At 36.0% G+C, this 25,755-nt stretch overlaps 1 protein-coding gene across 2 annotated transcripts; it reads right to left on the bottom strand.

The window, feature by feature from the left end:
- Positions 1 to 3,029: 3,029 nt before the first annotated feature.
- On the bottom strand, positions 3,030 to 25,290 carry LOC102698743 (ubiquitin-conjugating enzyme E2 Q2). 2 transcript variants are annotated; one of them, XM_006628855.3, is made up of 13 exons: positions 24,769 to 25,290; positions 21,259 to 21,363; positions 18,208 to 18,312; positions 17,522 to 17,578; positions 17,299 to 17,439; positions 14,925 to 15,009; positions 11,751 to 11,811; positions 11,189 to 11,279; positions 10,911 to 10,969; positions 9,987 to 10,035; positions 9,480 to 9,575; positions 7,442 to 7,508; positions 3,030 to 7,062 (listed from the first exon to the last, which is right to left on the bottom strand). In XM_006628855.3, the coding sequence occupies exons 1-13, from the start codon at positions 24,925 to 24,927 to the stop codon at positions 7,031 to 7,033; spliced, it is 1,107 nt and encodes a 368-aa protein (XP_006628918.1). In that variant the 5' UTR covers positions 24,928 to 25,290; the 3' UTR covers positions 3,030 to 7,030. The 2 variants fall into 2 exon arrangements, with proteins under 2 accessions (XP_006628918.1, XP_015199162.1); XM_015343676.2 differs by having other exon boundaries at positions 17,284 to 17,439.
- Between the last annotated feature and the right edge of the window lie 465 nt (positions 25,291 to 25,755).

Below are 25,755 nucleotides of genomic sequence, written 5' to 3' on the forward strand. Positions count from 1 at the left end.
ATTTAAAATAAAATAAACAACCCTATATGCAGTGATTACATGGCTCTTTCGTTAAGTTCATATTCATTCAGGTCTCTGTATAATCAAGAACTGTACAGTGATATTCAATACAGTGCTGCAAATGCTTGACTTTATTATAACAGTAGAAATAAAAAGAAATGAAATTTTACATCATAAAAATGAAAACACACTTTTATGTTATAACCAACTTTCAATATACCAGTATACAGTATGTTTTGTAAATAAAGCCATATCCAGTGAAACAAAACTCTGGGGGCTAAGATAATGCTAATGAAGATCATAAAACCCCAAAGGCTTAGAATACCCACATTAACACTGTGGCCTTCAAAAAGCAAAGTTCTCTCTGCATGGGCTTATCAAAACTCAACCACCAAAACTAAACACAAAAAGCTTTAAGGAATTACAAATTTAATCATTTTCTCTGACAATTTATGCTTGCAGGGTGTTTATGTTGAAAACTGATAATCCTTTGTACTTAAAGCTAATGAACAGCCTTGAAACTTTTAGCTTGCAGATTTCCTCTAGTTTTTTTAATAAGGATTTCCAAGCGCATAATAAATTGTACAAGTTTGTCAAATCAGGCTGTGAAACTGTATTCTGATAACCACTACTGCAAGAGCAACAGATGCTTTAATGAAGCCAGGACAATTCTGCAAATGTCAACATTTATTGAAATATTAAAACACCTATATGTACAAAATATACAAAACATTGAGTTACAAAATATATAATAACTAAAATGCATCACTTGACTACACAAATGTAATAACTGAAGAGGCAACCTTAAAAGTATTATAAGCATATTCTCAGTCCACCTTTTCAATGTGGAGAATATTTAAAACTCCATCCTTGTTGAACCAAGTATTATCAGTATCATTACAGAGCTACTCACTCCTGGTAAGAGAAGAGCCTATCTTAGGATGCAAGATTGGACTACACTCTGGACATATTTGTGCTCCATCACAGGACACTATGTGCAAGGATACCATGTGCACTCAATGACCATTTAGAGACTAATTAACCTAAGCTGTCTTTAGCAGGTGGAAGGACACCAAGCACAGAAAAAAAAACAGAAGAGACTCAAGTGCAATAATCAAACACAGGACCCACAAGCTGTGAAGTAGTCATGCTAAATTCCACATAACCGTGCAGCCCTAGTGGAAACCATACAAATGTTTAACATCCTTGTTTCGGCAGGCTAATGTGAAGTAGAACTGTCTTGGCTCATTTTTTAAGCCATTAATTAATGCTTAAGTACTGGTAATACCCAAGACAATGAGTACATTGCAACAGTGTGTACCAGGAAATTTAAGTACCTTGTACTGATCCAGAAACAAGCCTTCTGAAGTGTTTTAACAATTACACTTTTAAACTCAGCTTTTTGTTGCCACCTGGTGTCAAAAACATGCACTGAATACATTTTTTTTTTATGAGACAAGGTCCAACTACAAATCCAGCTCAGGCCATTTATTTTACGCTATGTTCATTTTAAAGAGTTCATGATTTAAAAGTTGGAAAAGTACTTATATATTACATACACCCATGGATAACTAATTGCACAGAGCCAGGAGTTAATTCCCTTATAAGTAAATTTGCATCATAGCACAAGAACCACAATAAAAAAAACTGGTTACATGTTAGCATGGAAAATGGGCAGCGGGCCTGATTTCAGCATGGCACATATTCACAGGATACAGGATTACTAATTTTAAACTTAAAATATCTCCCTTGTAATAAAATAGCAAATTAGGAATTACTTTACTCACTTTATATACTGTACATAGGTAGTAAGACTCCCACTTCATACCACTATAGTAGCTTTCAATTCCGTACAACATAAGTGCAAAACCTTTTTTTTTGTGGTCTTCACTTAACCAAATCTTATTTGCAATTAAGGCAGTTCAAAGAAAATGTCATTTCCCCACTCATTTTTTGTAGACGGATTTCACCACAATCCAACACAATCACACATCTTATCGTAACCTCCAATTACTCCTGCAGTCTTTGTGCTGCAAACATCAATGTTACACCTTTAACATTAAAATAAAGTAGTGAAAATCAAAAGTAGAAAACAAGAATAAAAATGTTAATGCAATAAACAGAAGAAATGAATTGTTGTGAACCATACCTTAAGGCTAAGAATAATGGACTCGAGTGTGAGAGAGATTGCATATGTCAGCACAATGTTCTCCAAAGTCAAAACCACTAATAATTTTAATTTCAGGCTCAATAAAACATCTGGAAATCTTGAAAGAAAACAGCAAATGAATGTTTAACCAAATTCATGCAAAGGTAAACCTCCTGTAAACTGTAAATCAAGCTAGAAAACCTATGAGACTTTGATTTGCATTATTCAATAATATAGGAGAGGAATTTCAAACTCCAAAAGGCAATTCTGTGACCAAATTATTTTCTAGGCCCAAGCAACTACTTTAAGTTTTATAATGTCTCTTTTCTGTTTGAATATTAAATATGGCTGGACTCACATTATGTATAATTAACTTGATGTTAAAAAAAGCTGTATCCACATTCCACTCTACTTTTGGTAAGGCCTAATTTACAGCTTGAATGTCATAAGTAAAATAATTTAATTTTAAGAGAAGAAAAGCCAAATGATAGTTCCATCATGACAAAATGGTTCACAAAATTGTCAATTTCTGTGAATCAAGGCTCATCATACCTACCAAATTACACTTTAAGCTGAAACAAATTTAGCAAGTGACCATATACCTCTATGAGCTAAGTTCAATTAGATCTACAATGCACCTCACTCTCCCCATTTTTTATTAAATATCTTAGCTTTAACGAAGATATCAAATTATACAGCGATTCATTCATTAATTAAATACATTTTTACTTATGGCCACCCTAAACCTTTTAAGATATTTTCAAGGACTTGGAAAGCAAACATTTGAATGTAATTATCAAGCTGGAATCACAATTGAAGGTTGAAAAATCACATTTTAAATGCTTAGGGAAAAGTGCAAAACGGAATCAGGACAAGAAAGTATTTCTTAAAATTCTTTATTCATAAACTTGATGCAAGTTTACAAATTACTGTACATGGTCAAAATTACTCTTGCAATGAAAAAAGAAAAAAAAAATCAAAGCATGCTAACAGTGCATAACTTGATAACCTGCCCACCACAAAATGGCGCCAAAAGGGAATCCCGCAATTAGAAGCCAGTATTTCAAACCAGTTTCCAAACGCTGCCCAGTACAAAGAAAACTGGTTTATATTTGTCAGGCCCTTAGTCAAAGCACATTTCATACTACAAAATGGATCAATGTAAGTTTCCTTTTGCCATGTGTGGCACGAGCTCAACAGAGTAGCACTCAAGAGTTGATACTGCAGAGTGAAACAAATGACACAAAATCGAATTTTGCAAGCTCAAATGCTTAGCTATTTTTCACTTGCACATTTAAAGATGAAAAATTTAGTTTTCAAAATATTAGTCACTTTTTAAAGAGGTTTTAAGACATGAAAATAAACAAGATGTGGAGACTTCATTACTCACAAAGACTTGAGGAAACCCATCTGGTTTATTACTGTTGAACTACTTAGGCCTGCCGCCATGTGTTCTGAAACTTACAAAAACGTACAACCAAATATCTAACACTTACACAGAACATGAATCTCATACTTCAGACTGGTTCCAGCTGCATCAATACTCCTATTTTGGAATCATAGTCTAGAATAATTTTTTGTTAAATCAGTCCTGCTCTCTTAGAAATGAGAATGCCCAGATCTTTGCAATTCACAATATATTCCAGTCCACTGTATAAAAAGCTTACAATCCAAATGTTTAACTTATACAAACTATAGCTCTCCTATTTCAAAAAGTACAATCTCCACTTCTGAAGCAGTTTTTGGACTTTCTCTCTAGATGCTCTTGGTAGCCTTGTGCAAAGTTTTATATCAAAGGGAAAAAATGAATACAATAGGCAGAAGAGATGTTACACAGGGTAAGATTTTTTTGTAGGATCAGGTGACAATTTGTTGACATCTTGCAAACTGATAGAATGTATCCTGAAATTTTGACTATAAACCCCATAATATAGCACTGTCTAATTTACACCCCCTTTCTCCACTTGCCTGATGCTTCACATAAACTGATTTGATAACTAAGAAGCAGTCCCCACCACCACATTTATCTTTAAAGTCTTGAATATTTATGAAGAGGAGAACATAAGGAAGAAAATTTCTTGATACATTTGCTTTTCAACAAAACATTCTAAATTATAGGCCACTAAGAAAAACTCTTGACAATAAGCGCAAACCTTTAGTCTTGTATTCTTAACATCTATAATGACTCCCTAGAATAAAATCCTTGATTCCTGAGATTTGTTAAAAGTTCTCCATATAGAACGTGGGGAAGTTCTCAAAATAGCCTTATTTGTCAGGTCACTACAGTGGTTGAAATATTCTCACCATGTTTTGCCATAGGTGTCTTGATTATAAAGAATATAAATAATCTTTATATTCGTAATATACAGATAAGTCAGTTAGAACAAGTTTTTGCTGACAAAGACTGACAATTCTCCTTTCCAATTTATGAGCGTAAGGAAATCAAATAATTTATGCCATATGTATATACTTAAGACACAAATCTGGCTTTTGGAATTGTTTTAGTTTCAACTTTGACGGTATATTGTGTTTTTGGGTCAGGTTATAAGTGGGGGTGACTAACTTATGCAGGTATATAAAGAAGATGTAATCAACAATACAACATATACCCATCGCTAGATTTTACAATAAAGATTGTTGCTAGTGCTGTAAAGGGTTAGTACATGGGCCAATCTACAGCAGAATGCAAGGAATCTGACAAAACGTTAAAAACAAATGTTACTGTCTATAAAAGACCACTCTAGGTAATCCCTATGCTGGTTTTAAGAAACTTAAACTGTAGAAAGACCCACACATTGGAATTTTATTCAAACAACAGGGGCAACATTAAAATGCATCCAACAAGTATTATGCATAACCGAGTGCAGGGTTTCTCTTGGATTTTATAAGTAACCCCAGTATTTTACTGAACTTTGCCAAACAATTCCTCACTGCTTGAAAAGTGAGGACTGAGAAAATTAAATGGAGTGTGGAAAGATATTAAAATTACAATTAAAAATATATTTTTAATGGGGCTTTCTTTTGTAAGGCATAATAAATAACTGTGGTCTTCACAGATGGGATTGATGGATCTGAAGAATTCATCTACATACAACTTCACAATGTATTGTCACTCAATAGACAAACAATGAATTAGGATCAACTGGAAAATGAAGAGAATGGGATCAGCAGCCTTTATTTTTCACTCAGTGTCCATTCACATATAAAATGAGTGTATATCAAGAGATGTGAGAGCCAAGGATGGTCCGTTCAAATGCAGACCTGCTGCTGTGGTGGTGTGCAGGCCGAGTATGAAAACTACAGCAAGTGTCACTATATTGCAAGCATTTTATCATTTATTTTGCACACACAAAATTAGCTACTCACTGGTAACAATGCAGAACTGATCCTTCTCCACAAACTTATACTCAAAAGGCTTGTAAATTGCCATTTTAGGTAAAAGACCATAACAATGGCTAGAACCTATTTACCTGCAATTAAATTTCTCAACTTGCAAAGTATTTTGTGAATACAGATGTTAAGCAGGAAGAAACTCATTGCCGACATTAAGACTGTGATAAAAGAGCCACCACGCTACTTGAATTATGGTTCATTAATGAAGAACCTTGCAATCTATGAAAACAGGAATAGTCGCAATGTCAAAGACAATGATTTATGCTTTATTTTCACTTTATGAAGATATTATCCATCAAGCATTTTGTAAAATACTCCTTTATCAGCAGCCAACTTCCTGATTCAAAACGAAAAATGAAGTCTGTCTGGACCCCACACCTACACAAGGATACCTTCTGGAGGGTGTTAAAGAGTCAAACGGAGTACGAGTTTTCTTTTTATAACTAGTAAAGTAAACCTTACTGATTACAATTATCCAACTGCCTTACCAGGTCAGGGCTTATTTTAAGAGTAGCCAATATAGCCAAATGCCACAAAGTCTGAAGATATTCTTCCTTGGTGGCAATAACGCCACCATGAAGGTGGGCTAACTACATTATTCTCAATGAGAGATCCCTAATTGCAATGTGTATTCCTGCTTTGATTTGGCTGATTTGACACTTGATTACACAAGCAGGAGACTTTATACATGTTGCTTTACAATCTTGGCATATTACACACAAACAAGCCTATACAGATATTACCTGTGGCACATTATGTAATTCAATTAAGGACACCCATACCAGCTTCTATCAAAACACCAACATTTAAAATTAAAATCACTAGCCATACCTATAGACACTAAAAACTTTATGTGAATAGCTGGTGGATACTTAATTGCATTTATATTAAACATGTTCTGGCTTAAACCCTTCACGTTCCACTTTCAAGCATAGAAGTAAAGCCTTTCAAAGTATTTGGCTATAGTAAGATATTAAAAGATAAGCCCTGACTGTGTATTTCTCTCTGTCAGGCTGCTAATACAACAAGCAAGCCTGCCCCAGCCTTACTTATTCTCTTAACCTATGATGAGCTTGCTTAACCTAGGTTTCAAACAAAAATGCAAGTATCTGATGAATACATAACATAAAACGTTAGGACAGCGTAAACCCCACAAACGGCAGTCATTGAAACGTTTAGCCCATACGAAGAATGGGGGGACAGGTGGAGAGGCAGTCTGTGTGGAGTTTTTTCTTTTTAGTCTGCTGAATGCCGAAGAGAAACAGAGAGAAGGTCAGGCCACATGGGCCTGGCAAGATAAGGGTCAAGAGGTCAGTTAGGAGATTTACCCGTTGGTTATATGGTCACCAATAGGGTCAACCCAATAGGGGTCACTCCCAAATAGATAACTTCGGAGTCAGAGAAAAAAAAAACAACAACAAAAGAACAAAAAAAAAGTGTTGACCCTTAGAAATCTGGTCCCAGTGCACTTCTGGAGGAGCCCGTCTTTTACCCATCCTCTTTAGGGGGTGTATACCAACCTGAAAAAGAAAGACAGTTTCTTCATAAACTTGTACATACATCTGCCCTCTCCCCAGACTTACACTACATTTGCCAAGATTCAATATTCTCCTTGAGCAAATCTCATTATTTGCAATTATACATAGGAAGTGCTTAACTCACAAATGACAGGCAAGGATCTGTTATCCTTAGGCTGCACCACAGTCAAGAATGCAAGTAATACACGTCATAAACAAAGTAATGCTCTCCAATATAAGCATAGCATTTCACAATTTTAGCTGAGATCATTAGAAAGAAGTACAGCATCTTAAAGAGTAGTCCGCTTGAGAGCAACACCATATGTATGCAACTCCAGACAAATACTATGAGGTAGAACAATGTAAATAGCATTAAACCTACCATTCTTTTCATGAATCTGAACCAGGGATTTGTATGACTGTTGTGCTCTGGCAAGATTGTACTGGTTCTGAAACATTTAAAAGGAAAAACAGCCTAAGTGTAAAGAGAATGGGTTACATATCTTTTCTATGCGTCACAAAACATTTATCTAGGATTATAAAATGAAAAAAACAGCAGCATTCCTCTAGATCATTAACGGAAGTTCATTTTAGATACTGAAAGTGTCCCCAAGAGAACACAGAAAAGGATCTAGAGAAAAGAAAGGATTCACTCATTCTACCTGTGATGAGTGAAGGGAGGGATTAGTGACTCCTGAGGGTAAAAGAAGTTAGGTCAAGAAAAACACCAAAATTTCAAATAAGACATTTAAAGGTCACACAGGTCATACTACATACCCCCATAGGGCAGTGTTCTGTCTGTAATTTCTTAATTGCTTGCAGGGATAGTGCAATATAGTATTTTTGCAAATTAACAAAGCATGTTTAACATATCTTGTTCATTCTTAAGTTTGTCAAGTTACTGACAGGCTTATATTGTGAGCAGTGCTTAACCCTTTTATTAAAACCACAATTTTTATAAATTCAGGCTCGCTAAGTCATAGGCTGTGGCCCAATAACTCCTGAAGATGGTGACACATTCAAGCTTTCAGTTCATGATACTGTACGGAATATAAAAATTCTGAAAATATTTATAGCCTATAACATAATAGAATCCAAACCCTTAACCTTAAATTCTACCTCATCTTAAAACCTTAAAAATTCAGGTTCAGCAAAAAAAATATACACCAATACACTATGTACTTCTGCTTAACTTGATATTTATAGTCTGAAGGAGCATCTTGATTGATGAACAGTGAAAATATAAAAAACACGTATTTCTGTTATATAGAACGTTCATAAATCAGAATAAATTGTTAGTGTTATACCTTTGAAAAATGAGAAAATTACATATGATTTCAGCAATTATTGGTTAAGCTATGATGTTTCATTAAATTTTAAGATTTGCAAAGGATTGTCAGAGGAATCTTACAACAAATATCAATTTTTATGCTTAAAAACCTAGCCCAATACAGTGTCACCTTTCACTAACAAAGTTGAATAAAAACTTAACTAAATTTACCATCATTCCTATTGTAAAAAAAGAATTGGAGCAATGAAAATTAAAAAAAACAAAGTGAAAAAGTAACCCCCTTAAATTCTATATTTCATATCAAAAGTGCACTAATATTCATGACACATTGTTTCAGTTACAAAAGAATTCTAAGTCAAATTAAACCGAAGCATTTTAGACTAGTTATTCCTAAGTGGTAACAGTATATAAAGGTTTTAAATTCCTTATCTTGCTGAAAGGCTGTATTTAAAACATGCTTTTGAAATGTTGCATTTCATACATTACAGCTTATGTTTTCAGAGAAAAAAAGTCAATATAAGAAAATGCTTAAGGTGACATTTAAAAGATTTTATGCAAACTTGGTCTTGGTCTTCAGATGTGGTTTTGGACTACCTTTGTACTAATTTACAACTTAAATTTCACATATGAACTAGCGCTTCTCCTTCACTTGTAAGTTACTAGACAGATGTTTAAGAGCTGCAGATTTGGAGGATGAATGTACAACAAGACAGTAAACTAATTTAAAACCTCACTACTAGATCAGCCTCTTGTATTCTTAGAGGTATAAGACATCAACAAGCTTAGAGTACCAAGGCTTTATAAGCAATATCTAATTAATATACAACTTAAACAGATGCCAACATAGAGCCCAGAGTTCTGGGTCCATCTGTAACCTCTATGACCTCACACACCTGAAGAAGGCTCCACAGCTGAAATGTTGTTTCCTTTTTTCAGCATGGAATAAACCTGTTCCCTGATCCATTGCAGCCTATGCATGCTGACGTAGCTACCTACTTGAACTACTTAATCTATAACCTCTTTGACTTTAGGTTGTCCAAAAAGCTTCTGCATAAAACATCAGCTAACAACTGACTGCTTTAAATGCACCTAAAAATTGATAATACATGTAACACATTAAGGCACTTACCTTATTGGCTCCAAACTGCACTCTGGCTTTTCCTTTAACTAAAGTGGCATTAATCTGCATGATGACAGACTCTATGGAATAGGCACTGCTCCAGCCCTAATCAAGAAAACAGATCCAGAAACTGTTAACATGTAACAAGGTGTGTGAATTATAGTATGAATGGCCTAATTATTTACATTTTAGTGAATTTGCTCACTTGTAAATGACTTGCAGATTACCTTCCATTAGGACAGAATAAATAGCAAAACATTATTCTTCATAGATTTAGGGAATGAACACTTATAAATGCTCCTCATCACATTTTTTTCAGAATATAACTTAAATCTAAAAATATATTTAAGGATTTCAAGTTGGTAGGTAAAAAATATGCATATCTATATGCATGGGATGTGAGGAAGGTAAAGGAAGCTTTTTGTATAGCAATTGGCATTTTTATGTTACTAAAAACTGGTACATGTAGTTTGGCACTTACAGTTTCAATTCCATCAACAGATTTCATGTTCTCACCTGCTTTGTAAGAAGTTCCATACACAAGGCTCCTCCACCAAGCACATAACTGCAAAAAGTAATTAAAATAATATGCTATACAATTTCTTATACCATGAACTTAAGTTAAGCTTTTTTAGGATTTATATATTTTAAATACTGGAACTAGAAAATCCCAAAATAAAATTGTGGTTTACTTTAGATGTTAGAGAAAATCTCAATTTAACCACTTGATTCACATTTCTGAAAAAACAAACAAACAGACTTTACATGCTTAAAGCGCTTAAATAGAAAGTTTCAAACCTAAAAACAAATCATTGTGTAAGTATGAAAATGTGTTTTGTATTGACAAACAGTTCTGAAAACTTCCACAATAACTAGTTATGAAAAAAACTTTTTAAAAGTGAAATACTCCCACAAATCATAGGAACAAAGTCAGCTAAATTTTTTACTGTATGGAAATTTACAAGACAAAATTACTCAAATGATTAACTAAAATAAACTAAAACTTGGAATACATTAAGTAACAGCAGCATACGAATTCTTATTGAGCATGTTATAGACAGAATGAGTTACCACTTTTGAAATATCAAAATACCATTTTGATATTTCATCCATTGTTTACGTGCTTATTCTTTATTTTACAACAACTGGTGTGATCATTATGCATTTTGAAAATAAGCCTGTTCAAACTTCAATAGAAATGTGAAAAAATCAAAATACCCCTTTCGTATGTTGTTCAAAGCCTTTAAAAAAGTAAATATTGTACTGCTTAGTTTGATAAATGATTGGTCTCTTAACCTTCACACAAAGTTCTGTATGCATTGCATCATACCTAGGTTTTTTATATCTTGCACTGATGCATAGATAATAAAATATAATAATTTCTAATGAAGTATCACAAAACCTCTTTCCCTGTTTTACATACAAATGCATGATACTTACCCTCCAGAAAGAACAGGTGAAACTACCCGCACAAAAGGGGGATCAAATGGGAAATTGTCCTGTAATTTAAAAAAAGTATGTAAACCTTTCCAAATTTAAACTTCAGTGAAATGTATTAATGACTACTAGATTCACTCATACTATTAGATATTATCTATCCCGAAAAAGTTTATTTCGAAACATTTAATATGATGCACAACATCACTAACTTTTGGGACCAGAAAGGCAATAAAGCAAATGCTTAACTTCAAACAGCTAATGTCAACCAAGCTACTTACTTTGTAAGAGAAATTTAGGAGGATGTAATCCATCCCTTCCTTTTCCTTTAAAACCTGCAAGTCACTATGTAATGGACTATCTGGATCCACCCTGAAAAGTTAAAATGACAAGACAACTAAGGATCGATTCAAAAAGAGATCAGCAAAACCATTTTCAAAAAATGAACATAATTAATGAACTCCATACATTCAGAACTCCACTTGTAAAATACTGACAACTTAGCAGCTACACTACAGTTTAACCTACCAACGCTCTCTTAAAATGATGTAAAGAATCCTACAATTTATTATATTATGACAGACAATTATTGACCTCTTGACAGAGGTTTTAAGAATAAGAATTGTATAGTACCATAATCGTATTAATATGACATGGCAAGTTACAACTTAATATTGTTCTCCATGGCTACACAATGGTTAGTCATTATATTATTGTTGTTACATCAAATACGACACATGGCTAAAGCACTAATAAGGACAAATCACAGAAATGCAGAATTTTCAGCATAGAATTCATTGTCAAAGTAACTGTAAAACACCTAGGAAAATATTCACTACTTACGTCCGCAGCTTAACATGCCATTCATAAAGGCTATCGTTGACAAGTTCCACAGAATAGATTCCTGTAAAAAGGCATGTAAAGATTCCTGCTTAATATTAAAGTCATGTTTGAATTTCATGGAAACCATGTACATTTTCCCGTAACCAGTTTTCAAAGAAATTGTGATATTCAACAAAATCAAAAATAAAATGTTAACAACTATGAAATGTAAAAATAGCCAACCATAATAGAGCCTATTATTCCCAAAATGCTTTTGAAGGACATTATCTTGGTAAAAAATGTCATAAATTTGAGTAATTGAAAAGCAGATACTTTTAGCTCCCCAAGCACAAACATAGCAGCCATATCACCCTGCAACTCACAACCGGCAACCCACTGAAGCTAAGCAGGTGTGAGCCTGGTCAGTACCTGGATGGGAGACCTCCTGGGAAAAACTAAGGTTGCTGCTGGAAGAGGTGTTAGTGGGGCCAGCAGGGGGTGCTCACCCTGCGGTCCATGTGGGTCCTAATGCCCCAGTATAGTGACGGGGACACTATACTGTAAACAGGCGCCGTCCTTCGGATGAGACGTAAAACCGAGGTCCTGACTCTCTGTGGTCATTAAAAATCCCAGGGCGCTTCTCGAAAAGAATAGTGTAACCCCGGTGTCCTGGCCAAATTTCACATTGGCCCTTACTAATCATGGCCTCCTAATAATCCCCCTCTACGAATTGGCTACATTACTCTGCTCTCCTCCCCACTGATAGCTGATGTGTGGTGAGCGTTCTGGCGCACTATGGCTGCCGTCGCATCATCCAGGTGGATGCTGCACATTGGTGGTGGTGGAGGGGATCCCCATTACCTGTAAAGCGCTTTGAGTGGAGTGTCCAGAAAAGCGCTATATAAGTGTAAGCAATTATTATTATTATTATTATCCTCAAGACACCCCCATCCCCTGACTTTCTGCTCACAAACCTTTAAAAGGGCTTGTAAGCTTTCCAAAAGGAATTCCAAAGGAGCTCAATGCACCATTGGAATGACGTTTCTAAATGCTCAGCTCTAGGGGATGTATCTGATATTTTTCCATTTCTTATTTGTTGGGAGTTGAGATGCAACGAGAAGCAATGTCATATTCCATCATATACAATCGACTATCAAGCTGGTAGAGTGTCTGATATCACAGACATGCAGAGAGAGGAGGCTGCCATATTTTAAATGCAGTGTACTGCTATAGCTGTTATATTGACCCGAGACTGAAAGAAGGAAACATGGCAAGACACAAAACTGAAAAGATAACTGCAGAAAGACCTTAGATAGAAAAGAGAAACTTAATACAGGAAGAGTAAGGACTGGAAGAGGAAACTGACCGGAATATGAACATTGCTAAGGTTACAGGGCATGTGAGACAGTAAAACCCTTTTCTTCTATTTTATTTAAACTATTTTCACTGGAATATAAATGTACCAGTGGCAGAACAGCTGCCCCCAGCATTTAGTAAGGGTAACAAAGTTAGGAGCTCAAATATAAGCTACAGTGCCTTCAGAAAGTATTCAGACCCCTACACTTTTTCCACACTTCCACACATTTTGTGTTGTAGACTTATTTCAAAATGGATTTAATTGATTTTTTTTTTGCTATCAATCAACACACAATACTCCATAACGTCAAAGTGAAAACAAATTTTTAGGAATTTTTGTAAATTTATTAAAAATAAAAAGTCCGGGCTTTGGCTGGGCCACTCAAGGACATACAGAGACTTGTTTTGAAGCCACTCCAGCATTGTCCTGGCTGTGTGCTTTGGATCATTGTCATGCTGAAACATGAATCTTCACCCTAGTCCAAGGTTGTGTGCGCTCTGGAACAGGTTTTCTTCAAGGAACTCTCTGTATTTGGCTCTGTTCATCTTCCCCTCAATCCTGACCAGTTTCCCAGTCCCTGCCGCTAAGAAGCATCCCCACAGCATGATGCTGCCACTACCATGCTTCGCCGTAGGGATGGTATTAGCTAGTTGACGAGTGGTACCTGGTTCACCAGACATGGCGTTCAATTTTTGTCCTTTAAGTGCTGTTTGGCAAACTCCAGACGGGCTGTCATATGCCTTTTACTCAGGAGTGGCTTCCCTCTAGCCAGTCTACCATAGAGACATGATTGACGGAGTGCTTCAGAGATGGTTGTCCTTCCGGCAGGTTCTCCCATCTTTACACAGGAACTCTGAAGGTCTCTTAGAGTGGCCAGTAGGTTGAGCAAGGCCCTTCTTGCCCAAATACCCAATTTGGCCAGACAGCCAGCTCTAGAAAGAGACTTGGTGGTTCCAAACTTATTCCATTTGACAATGATGGAGGCCACTGTCCTCCTGGGAACCTCCAATGCACTACCATTATTTTAACCCTTTTCCAGATCTATGCATTGACACAATCCTATCTTGGAGGTCTATGGAGAGTTCCTTCATGGCTTGGTTTTTACTCTGCCATGCCCTGTAAACTGTGGGACCTTATAAAGACAGGCGTGTGCCTTTCTAAATCATGTCCAATCAAGTGAATTTGCCACAGGTGGACTACAATCAAGTTCTCGGGACATCTCAAAGATGATCGAAAGAAATAGGATGCATCTGAACTCATTTTGGAGTGTCATAGTAAAGGGTCTGAATACTTATGTAAATGAGGTTTTTTATTTTGAATAAATTTGCAAAAATTCCTAAAAACGTGTTTTCATTTTGTCATTATGGGGTATTGTGTGTCGACTGATGGCGAAAAAGAATCAATTCAATACATTTTGAAATAAGTCTATAACACAACAATGTGTGGAAAAAGGGGAGGGATCTGAATACTTTCAGAAGGCACTGTAGGTTTCTTTTAAATAGCTGTTTTATTTTGTCCTTTATTTTTATGTTCCAATAAGACCCTCTCAGGATGTGTCTGTGTGCTGAGACCAGTCTATATTTTATGCCCCCTTAATGACCATGCCCCCTTTAGCATTACAATATATATTTAGCCAATTCAGAGATTTAACCCTTATGAGATAGTCACTCAAGTGCATCATGGCAGCCAAAAATGGTTAATTAAAAATGATGCCCCAAACATTTAATCAATATGCAAATCTATAAATATCATTGTAAATGCATGTCTAAATTAATATTTTTTTTATGCTCAAATATATCTCCAAAACCAGGCATGAACAGAATAATTTTGCCCCTTACCTGACTTGTAACTCTGTGACCTGTAGATCTCCCTGAGTTCTTTCATGAGGCGGTCTGAAGCTTGAACTGATCCAGATACAGCACCCTAAAAGACAAAGACTAATCAGTTTTCAAAATCACAGATTCCAGAACACATTTCAAGCCTTTTAGTTTCTTCATCTCAAAGCTTACAATGAGATGTTATTTTAGTTTAACAAGCAGATTATTTGGTGGAGAGCATATTTAACTGCTGTAGCTAAATATTAGTACTTCATATGCATTTAAAGTAAAGATGTTCAGTGAACAAAACATTGCACAATTTAAAAGGAATATACATGTACAAACGATGGTGTGCTCTCTTTTCTGGAAAGAGTACAGTGTCTATAATTTGTCCATCTGACATGAATATTTATTATTAAGATCCATCACATGTACAAGAGAGCATGTGAATATAGGATCAAGTAAACCCAAACCAATCCTATGCATTATGGAAATTAGACGTCTCAATGGCAACTAATTATCATGAAATAATACCAGTTTTATACCGCCTAGAAATATACAAGCTAAAGTGAAGATACGGGGATGCCATACTAAAAATAATATTGAACTTCAGACTTGATGTAACAGCAGTTTTGAGAAGTGTACAAAGTAGACAAATAGTAAGAAACAGATCCAAAGATTAATGTTCATTATTAATCTTCCATGACTATCCAAAAAATAATTTATACCAAAGTATACCATTACATAATTTATATGTTCCCCACATTGGAATAGTTTATTAAACTTTAAAAAAAAGAAAAAAGAAAACTTTCTGCCTATTAAAATTACATTAAAATGCATATTAAGTATATCACGCAACAAGTATTCTCATAAGAGATTAACTGCTTTCACTTTGTGTTTGGAAAATTGCCTCTGCTTTTGATACTCCATGGTTAGTAATTCTTTGTAAATTTAAGCTTCACAATCTGAAGCACAGCAGTAGGGCAAAAGTCTTGCCAAGCAAAGGAGGGACAAGAGTAATATCTGTATGGTACCACCAAAGATGGACGTTAGCAACAAAGACTGGCACCGTAACATGGAACGTCACTTCTCTGGCAAGGAAAGAGGGTGAAACAGTATCAACCATATCTAGTCTTGCCTCCAAAAATAGCACTGGTTCTTAGAACCAGTCTTCCTGATTGATTTCCTGCTCTGAAATTGGCCCCAGAGGAACTGGTGCAGGTGGTTTTTTAGAGAAATTCAACTCAGAACCAACAGGACACTGGCCAGACAAACACAGGAGGCCCCAAAAGATCAGTACTTATTGCCTGAGAACATCCGGCTGAGGACCTTATGCACCCATTGGTTGATTCTCACATTCAGGAAGAACTGCTTCAGCCATGGAGCAGCAGCCAAGATTTGCTCTTGAATGTTTCTGCCAAGTGTGAAGCGGCTGAGATAAGAATCACCATCACCCAAATCAGAAGTCAAGGTTCATGAACAAAAAACAGAGTTCAAAAACCTTTTTGTCTTCTTAGCAAGTGATGGTAAGTGGGAATGTGGCTCATTAGCATCTGCACTGGTGGTCTGCAGGTCCTCAGTGGTAAAGCAAGAGCTAAGTTTTTGGACAAAGCTCTTGGTTTAATTATTGATCTAATGGGAAGTGATTCCCATCTAGTGATTCCTGTCCTTCTTTGCAGTCATGAATTTTGGAGACTTTACCCAAAGGACAAGACAGCAGATACAAACTGCAGAAAAGTTTTTTCTGCAAGATTTCTTGGTATTGCTCTACATGACAGTGCGACGCTTAGCTATTCAGGAGAGCCTTGGAACACTGTTCCTTTGGATTAAGCAGAACTAGCTGAGGTGGCTCAGGGCATCAGATAAGGATGTCTTCTGGGAGACCTCTGTTGGAGTTCTACAAGGTATATCTCATTGCACTCAATGATAACCCAAAAACATGTTGGAGGTATAATCATCTCTCCGCTGGCCTGGGACAATTTGGGAATCCACCAGAAGGTGCTGAAATCTTCCACATTCAACTCTATTACGACCCTGACCAGGAAATGCAGATTGAGAAGAGATGGTTATAGAAAGTCAAACCAAGCTTTGAGTTGACTCCTCAAATGTGACTAGTATGACAGCTTATTGTAGACAATTTAAATTCAAATTGCAGAGTGACAAGTAGATGTAAAAATGTAAGATCTACTTGTCACCCTGCAATGTAATTAGATCGGCAGGTAGTCACTGCTAATTGCAGGGTACGAAAATGTTTGCGATATTGACCCTAGTGTAACTGTAGCAATGATAATACTTTTAGATTGAGTGAAAAATACATTCTTCCACACACAAATCAAAACACTCCCCACTACCCCCCTAAATGTATGAAATGTCACCTTACCGAATGAGCACTTACGTTCAAGTGGTCCTGCCTCTGATTCTTCCGGATCTTCTCCAGGATGGCCAGATTCTCCTTCTCTATCCCATCATCCTCTGACTTTTTCCCATCCACTGGTTCCTCCTCTTTCATCTCATAGTGGTCCAGGTCTTCAATATCCTGCTAGCAAAATACAAAATACCTATGAGACAAGTCTTGATTTTCCACAGTTGGTACTGGAAAACTAGGATATAAAAATGACCTCTCCCATTTCTTCCTCCTCTTCCTCTTCTGATGTCACTTCTTCTGTTGTTCCATTCTGTAAAAACATAAGAATGTAAAGATTCCATGTTTGATACAAACTAGAAGCAGCAAGGTTTTTATACCAGTTACAACAATGTAAACTTATTAGTTTAACCTAGTATGTCTAGTAAGTAGTAACCCAAATTAAATGAACCTTTCATCTGAATATTTCCTATAACATTAATATTGGGTACTTAGGTTTTTTTAAAGACCTATCTTTCATGAATTGAAAAGCAAAACCAACATAACAGTTTTGCTATATACAACGAATTAATAAGAATGCAAAAATTAACAGAAATGCCATAGGCACTATGACTTATTTGTTTCTCCAGGTCCCCAGTTAAAGAGTCTGCACACCCTCAACATTTTTTATTAACTTTAAATACCAACAGATACAAATTTTTCTACTTTGTGTTCAGTTGAGTATGTTATACAAAATAATCTCCTTTGGTGCTAACAGGCACTGATTAACATTGAAGAACTGTTTCAGGAATCATCAGTAATGCAAATTGTTTCCTTGTGTTGTCCTATTGAACATTAAAACTGAAGTTTAACCTGTTTTGGGGGCTCTAAAATGTCATGCAATAATTAAGTGTCACCTGGATCTTAAGGGTTAGATTTGTAGAACATATACTCTGTTTTTACCGGTCCAGCAGGCAGGGGCTGATCAAGCATTTCCACATCAGGATGCTGTGGGAGGTTATACAGCCGGCACAGGTCACAGATCAGACGCTTCAGCTGTTGCAGGAGCTGGGGAACCAATCACAAATTACCAAAGTCAATCAATGCAGTCAGTCAATTAATGCAGGCAGGTATGCGGCATCATAAAAAAACATTTTACTACATATATATCACCCAAGCACATGTTCCCAGTGCATTATGAGCTGTAAAGAAAATCCTCATCCTTTCTCAGTAGCAAAACTTTTATAGTTGACAGCCTGGGTTTCTAGATCCTTTTCACTTAATTGAGAAAAGCTGGGATTTGTTTAATAAAAGTACAACAACAGACTTGACCATATACTTTTGCAACTAAAAGCTTAAATTTTCACCCAGGCAATCCTGGCACTTCAAACCCAATCCAGTACAAGCCTTTGAATAGTTCCATTACCAAATTCATTATGGAAGTGGTTGGAAAATGTCTGTAATGGAATGAATTAAAAACAAGAAATGCCCATTCGTCAAAGACACTGAACTCTTTAAAGTATCCTGAAAAAGTCCATTAAAGCTGATGCATATAGTATTAGACCAAATGAAGTGTCTTAATAAACCAAAATAATATAACATATATATATTTAACATGAATGTTATGTTATTAGACAATTCCAAGAAATGTTGGTATGCACAGGAAATTACAGAACTGTTTATAATCACGTAATACTGGGTAACTATAGATACAAATTTATCTCCAAGCTCTAGATTACAGAGTCATTATATGTCCCTGAATATCCTTGTAAGACAGGTTTTGGCAAAACCAGATACCTGCCTTAGGAAACTATCTCATGCCAATAACATTTTGAGCAAATCACTTACTTGCTTGCTAGTTTTAGATACTTTGCACATATATTTTCTATCAAGATTAAAATCTGGAAGGTATAACACTATTCATTACATTACCTTTTGAAATATGTAAAAAGAATACAGCAGACTGAAAAGTGAAGAGAACTTGTTTCCATGCAATATTACATATATTTCATAGAATACCATTTATGAACCTTGAACTTAATAAAACACCAAAATCTATAAGCCATAATTAACATTAAACCAAAACATACATAACAATAACAATAATTGTTAATGCTTGTTGAAAAGCCATGCATTATGCCAGGTTATTCACATAAATCTAAGGATTGACAGCAAGGAACATCCCAAAAAGGGAGCAATTTGAAATTCTTCTTGGTACCACAGGGGAGTAAAACATTTTATTGTTCTCAATGATATTATGATAAATACAAGTGAAAATGCTAACCACTAATATATCATCTGTTTTTAAATAACATAATTTCAAAAGCTGTACTGTTCATTTAAAAGTGAGTGAAAATGTTCTATATTTTAGGATTAACATGGAATGTTAAGATGCACAAAAAGCTATGTTTAGTCTAGCACAAAATACTGAAAGACAAGACTTTTAATTCTTCCCTTTGGCATCCTTCATCTGCGATACTATATTAAGCAAATAATGTCCGTGCTGTAAATGCATTACAGATCACAATCACTAAAGGCTAGAAGGTATTAAAAGTTTTAAAATGTTCAGTGGAAAACTTGCTCTTAATAGCGAACTTACAGGTCATACTTTTTATATTGAGCATTTTGGAAATATAAACTGAATTAATTAATATATCTTATAAATGGTATTATAAATCATATATAACATGAAGCCAGAGTAACATTGCTTTTGAAAATGAAGGTCATTGCCTGATGCTTTCCAATAAGTCACTTATGTTTCTCTTTAATGGACAAAGCACGACCAATTCAAACGCAACAGCTTTGCAGTGGCTTAAGAAAATTGCCTTAGAAGACCAATTTCATAAGAAAAAGTAACTTCTGGCCTAGGAAGAATGAAAGATCCTTGGACCTTGTGAATGGCTCTTAAATCTTGTTGGGCTGCCTTTGATTTCTGTGTCAATGTATAATATAATTCAAAGAAAATCAATTGAGTTCCAAGACCCATTATAATTGGACATATTTAATGGGGAATGAAAACCAGTCCCCATTTCTGTAATAAGGTAATGTTAAATATGACAGTTCCCCAACAACTTTCTTATAGTGCATTATGACACCATTATTATGCACAAAGCATAAAAAAGGCTAGTATAAAACTTTTTTTAACAAATGAAACAAAAAAGGGAAATGAAATAACATTATTCAAAAATACAACTTTACATTAAATTGTGTGGTAAAATAATCCAACGTGCAATTCAATTGAGCTCTGAACAGAATTCATTGTTTAACAAATTTATAATCACCAAATCCACAGTGAAGCTTCCTTCTGTTCTGGATTAATCACCCTTAATTAACACCTCCTTTGATTTTTTTTAACAATGCTTCACACTGCACAGAAAACCAGAGTCATAACCACAGATGGAAAAGTAACACACTATAGCATAGCAGCTTGCATCAGGCTATACAGCATCTCTGTGATATTAGTCAAAATTGGGATGTTAGACAACACTATGTATATCTAACACATTACAAGAGCTCATCCTTACTACTTTGTTTAACTTGTTCATTTTATGTACATTCTATTTTTGTACCCTGTAGAGCCTAGTAAAATCTGATGTGGATTTCAATGGATTCATACAAAGCATTTCACTCCAGATTTGATTACGCTGAAGCTATTTTCTAGCAATATGCTGGCTATCGAGCTGCAAATTGCAATATATTGGAATCTGGCAATTTACAATCACAAACAAGTTTAACAATAAAAACACAAATATCGCAAAATCCACCCACAATAATGTGATAAATTCTTTATCAACATCCTTTGTTATTGCACTCCAAACACCGGAAACCATTTTTACCCTTTCACTACCTCCTTTCCATGGTCCTTTACAGGTGTCCAGTTATTAAACTCGAAGAAGGCTACAAGTTTAAATGTTACACTCACAGGAATGAAAGAAAAACAATGTGCATTAGACTATCAAATCCACGTTTCTCATCACTGAATGAGAAACATGTACAGGCTGTAATTTTACTTACCAGGGTACTTCCCTTCCTGACATCCTCAAGACGCTCCAGCACAGCCGCCAAGCTGGGGTCATCGGAGTCCACAAACCATATTGGGGGTGTAGAGGGGTACGATTCCTATTGGTAAAGAGGAAAGTTAGTTCACTTGGTATATCTGGTACAAATGTACACCCTAGGTGACTAGAAAAAAGCCAACAAAAAAAGTTCCTTTTTGAATAACAGTTCAGAGATCATACCATTGTTTAATTTTGGCAAATTTACTTTATATACTGAAACATTGAACAGCAATCAAAGCTATGTTTGCATAATGTTCCAAAGAACCTAACCAAATGTAAAACCACTCTGTTCCACTTGTGAACGTCCTTGCAGAACTACTATAAAAAGGCCATCAATTAAATTCATGTACATTGCATGAAATCAATTACACTTCATCTTACAAACAGGAAGGGTATCATTTGATTACAGGAAGGTAGCTGCAATTGTGAAACATCACCAAAGTTAGACTTTTTGTTAAATGAAATTGCACAGAAGACGTGCGTAAAAGGAGGTGGGCAAAATTAAACATTAGTTATCATTAACTTTAACTTTATACTTTACCAAATTTCTTTTTACATCTTCATGACAAACACCATAAAGAACATCCCCTTTAACTTGACCGAGACAAACCTAAACAGAAGCTTGGTCATTACAGAAGGCTAGAAGCTTAGAGCAAATGAAACAAATTATCTTTAATTTTAAAACTATAATACTAAAACGTCACTAAACCACAAAATACAGGAGTACAAAACAGTGGTGATGGAATTTACACTTTAAGGTTATCATTTCAAGTGAATTCCCACCATTTGTCAGGTTTTTTTTCCATCAAAATTACTTTCAGTACTGTAGACCTAAAACTGAAAGATACTGGACAGCCTTTCAAAATTTAGTCTATGCAATTTTATAACCATCTAAAATGACAATAGTATACAATACACAGAATGAAAAACTATTTTCTAATTTTATGATTATGTAAATCATATGTAATGGAACAATTTTAAATTCATTTCTTTCTGAACTCATCTTAATTATTTTTAGACAGAAATATTGTTAGAGATCCTTGAAAACAGAATCTACATTGAAATGTTATGTAAACTCTGACCTAAATTTTATAACAATGCATAATCAGCACACAGTTCTATGAATCTTTTGAAGGTACAATTTTGATTTTGTGTTTTGGGATTCTATATTGATTTAACTGCAAAGAAACAGATCCTGTGAAATGTACTATTCTTTTTAAAGATGTCAGGGCTCACTGGGTGTATGTTTTGAAAACTGCTTGCATCTATAAGACATTTGCCAAACTTGTCATTATTCTCTTACGAATCTTAGAAACTCACGTATCTCAGTGACCACACTCAAAGGGTATCTCCATTAATACACCTAATGAACTGCTTAAGCGATCAAATACTGTACTGTTCAGTAGGGAAGACAACATGTGTAAAACACAGGATTACAAGACTCTCTAGTTGCACAGGCCAGGAAAGCCAGAATCACAGGCTTGACTCTGGTACTTCCACACACTGAGTAACTTGTTTCACAAAGGGGAAGGTTAAAATGTATATGCAAAGTAAATAAATAAAAAGAACGAAGATCTTTGAAACAAATGAACTAGATGCTGAACTGCTCAAGCTGGAAGTTAGTATCAGTGAGTAAAATCAGGTTGGCATGGGTGACCCACGGAGACATACTGCACTATCACACTGTAAAGGCACCTAACCTGCTACTTAACACATGGGGTTCCCAATCCTGGTCCTGGAGGTACACACACCTGCTGGTTCTCATTCCATCTGAGGTTACCTGCCTAACTGTAGCCTTAATTGAACTAACAAGTTTTGTTTCCCCACTCTTCATTTCAGATGTTTTCCTTATAACATCAGGAATACTTAAAAGGCAACCACCAATACGTCTAAATGCTGACAACCATCAAACAGTTCAAATTAATTATATTATTAAGTCAATTAAGGGATCACTTATGTAACCGAGTTCAGCTGGAACAGAAACGAGCAGGCGTGGTGTCCTTCAGGTCCAGGATTGGGAACTAATCCACACTCAAACCTCACTATGGTTCAAAAGCTTAAACCTGACTGTTACCTCCTGTTTGAATTTTTGGACTTCATGTAGATCATGTAAACAAGAGAAATGAGAGACAGACACTACATATATTATTGCAAAATTGAAAAGCCCAAGCAGATTAAACTTATGACTTCATGAATCCAGGTATGCTGTAGGTGTAACACGATCGCTACAATGCTACCATCCATTTATTAATAAGACAAATATTAAATATTAATGTAGAAAGGAGGTGTGGGGGTGCACCTAAATTAGTCTAACTCAAGGATGAAAAGTAAGAAGAAAATATTTTGGCTGTGGAACTGTCTTCGGGTGGGCTGAGGTCAGTGAAGAAGATTCCACAGCCGGAAAAAAAAAAAAGGTTTTCCTTTCTACTTCTCACGAGTGGAAATAACCTCTACTTGTTCCTTTGCAGCTCGCACGCTGACGCAGCTCTCCGCTCTAACCTAAATTAGCCGAACACTCCCCCCACCTATGTCTCTCTCTTTCAATACGAGGGTCTTAGCCTGCCTTGTTTAATAATCGTGTAAATAGCCAACTGCGTGTCCTGACAGAAAAAAAAAACTTTGGAGCTGGCTACAGCTGAAAACTAACCCCGACCACAAGTGGCGCAGTATAGTTCGGGTTGAGGATGCTTATACCCTGTTACCTAGTAATGTTTCCTCCCGTTTATTTTAATTCATGAATACAAGCGGCCGACTGATTAAATGCTGCAGCCTATTTATAGGGTACAGAAAATAATCTCCGACAAACCCGCTGTGTTCATGTAACAAAGACATACAAATGTGACTAAAAAGTATCGCTGCGCGATAAACATTATTCACATGACTGTAAACAAGCTATGGAGAGGAACAAGACCTCTCCCCCACCTCTTACAGGCCTGCAGAAAATTATACGAATAAACTGTGCATTCATATCTAAAACCAATGACTGATACGACGCTACCTTTTAGAAAGGAATCCACATTTAGAAGCAGCATCCTAAAGAGAAAAACAATGGATATACTTCTATGTAGGGGGGGTGCATGGAGGTTTAGGGTATTGAATGTTTAAAACAAAAAGACGGGTTGCTAATGCGACATGATCACAATTGTAGCTGTTTTAAATATGGTATTTTTTTCCATAAGATGAGACAGCTCGCAGAAATCTCAAAACATCTGACGTATCTGCTCTTCCGGTCTGAATTGCGATGTTCTTAAAATATAGGATTCATATTAAACTACGATGGTGTAGGACAATAAAATCTTCCTGTAATCGTCTTTATGAAGAACCCAATTCCCCGAGAGTGGATCTGCCCGTCGGCCAGTGTAGGCGACCATCCTCCGAAATGTACGTTTCGAGTTTGCTTGGCCCTAACTCGTCGGAGCACGAACCGAGGGGGCCCGCTCGCCTGCTTTCTCCCCTCCCCACTCACCGTGATGTTGCAGTGGATGATCAGAAGCTTTTCTCCGGTAACGTTAAACTGGCAGCTCAGCTCGTCGGGTTTCCAATCGATAATTCGGAAACGCTCGTGGTTCGGGTCGAAAATGGACTCCAGAAACTTGAGCTCGGCCTTCAGCCCCGACACCGACATCTTCCACTCATCTCCGGCCGGGCCGCGGGGGAGGGGGAGAACTCGGGACCTATTGCGGCCAGGCAGCGCGTCTCAACCAAGCTGCTTGCAACAACAAAGAAGGGAAAGACGATTTTTTTTGATAAAACAACGTTTTCTGAATCTTAATGCAGAAAATAACGCCGCCCGTTAAGCCCGCCCGTTGTCTTTCCGCTTCTCAGAGTTCCTTTGTTGTGCTTTTATATCTTTTTTTAAACTTATTTATTGGTTTGAAATAATAAAAGCCCGCAGAAAATAAGCCCAATTCGGGCACACCGACTCGCACAACCCGGCGCTAAACAGTGGCTCCTTCTGGGGTTTAAAGATGGCGTTACAGCCTGAGCCCGCAGAGTCCCAGCAACCCTTGCGCTTCCACTGGAAGAGGGGCGGAGAGTACTGAAAAAATGTAGCTAACAATTTTCACACCAGTTTCATTACTTAAGAGGAAATATTTTAACACTATAATCATATAACTGTAAGTCAAATACGTAGTTTATTTCGTTCTTTTCCTAAATCGCAATGTAGTATTTTTCATCAGTAATCTTTATGACCTTAGATACATTTTCTTTTCCCAGCTAGATGTTCTATTAATTTTACCAGTACTATTTTTTTCAATATGGAAACAATACAAAATCTAACCAAAATCAGGAAATTTTGCAGTCCCACAGATCTAACTAGAGCCAATTATTCTCAGCTCAACTACTCTCTTCCAATATGAATTTTAACTAGTGAAATGTAAAACCTTTCTATTCAAATACTGAAAACCTTTCACACAACAATGTGATCTCTAATAAATCATAAAGCCTATCA

The sequence above is a fragment of the Lepisosteus oculatus genome, chromosome 5, assembly GCF_040954835.1.
Source record: "Lepisosteus oculatus isolate fLepOcu1 chromosome 5, fLepOcu1.hap2, whole genome shotgun sequence".
Taxonomy (NCBI): Eukaryota; Metazoa; Chordata; class Actinopteri; order Semionotiformes; family Lepisosteidae; genus Lepisosteus; species Lepisosteus oculatus.

Coding starts and splice junctions, on each gene's coding strand:
- LOC102698743 (XM_015343676.2), bottom strand. CDS start 24,927: ATGTCGGTGTCGGGGCTGAAGGCCGAGCTCAAGTTTCTGGAGTCCATT. Junction 11,812..14,924: donor GTCACAGAGTTACAAGTCAG/GTAAGGGGCAAA, acceptor GCCTTTTTACAG/GAATCTATTCTGTGGAACTT. Junction 7,063..7,441: donor TCAGATTCATGAAAAGAATG/GTAGGTTTAATG, acceptor TTTCTTTTTCAG/GTTGGTATACACCCCCTAAA.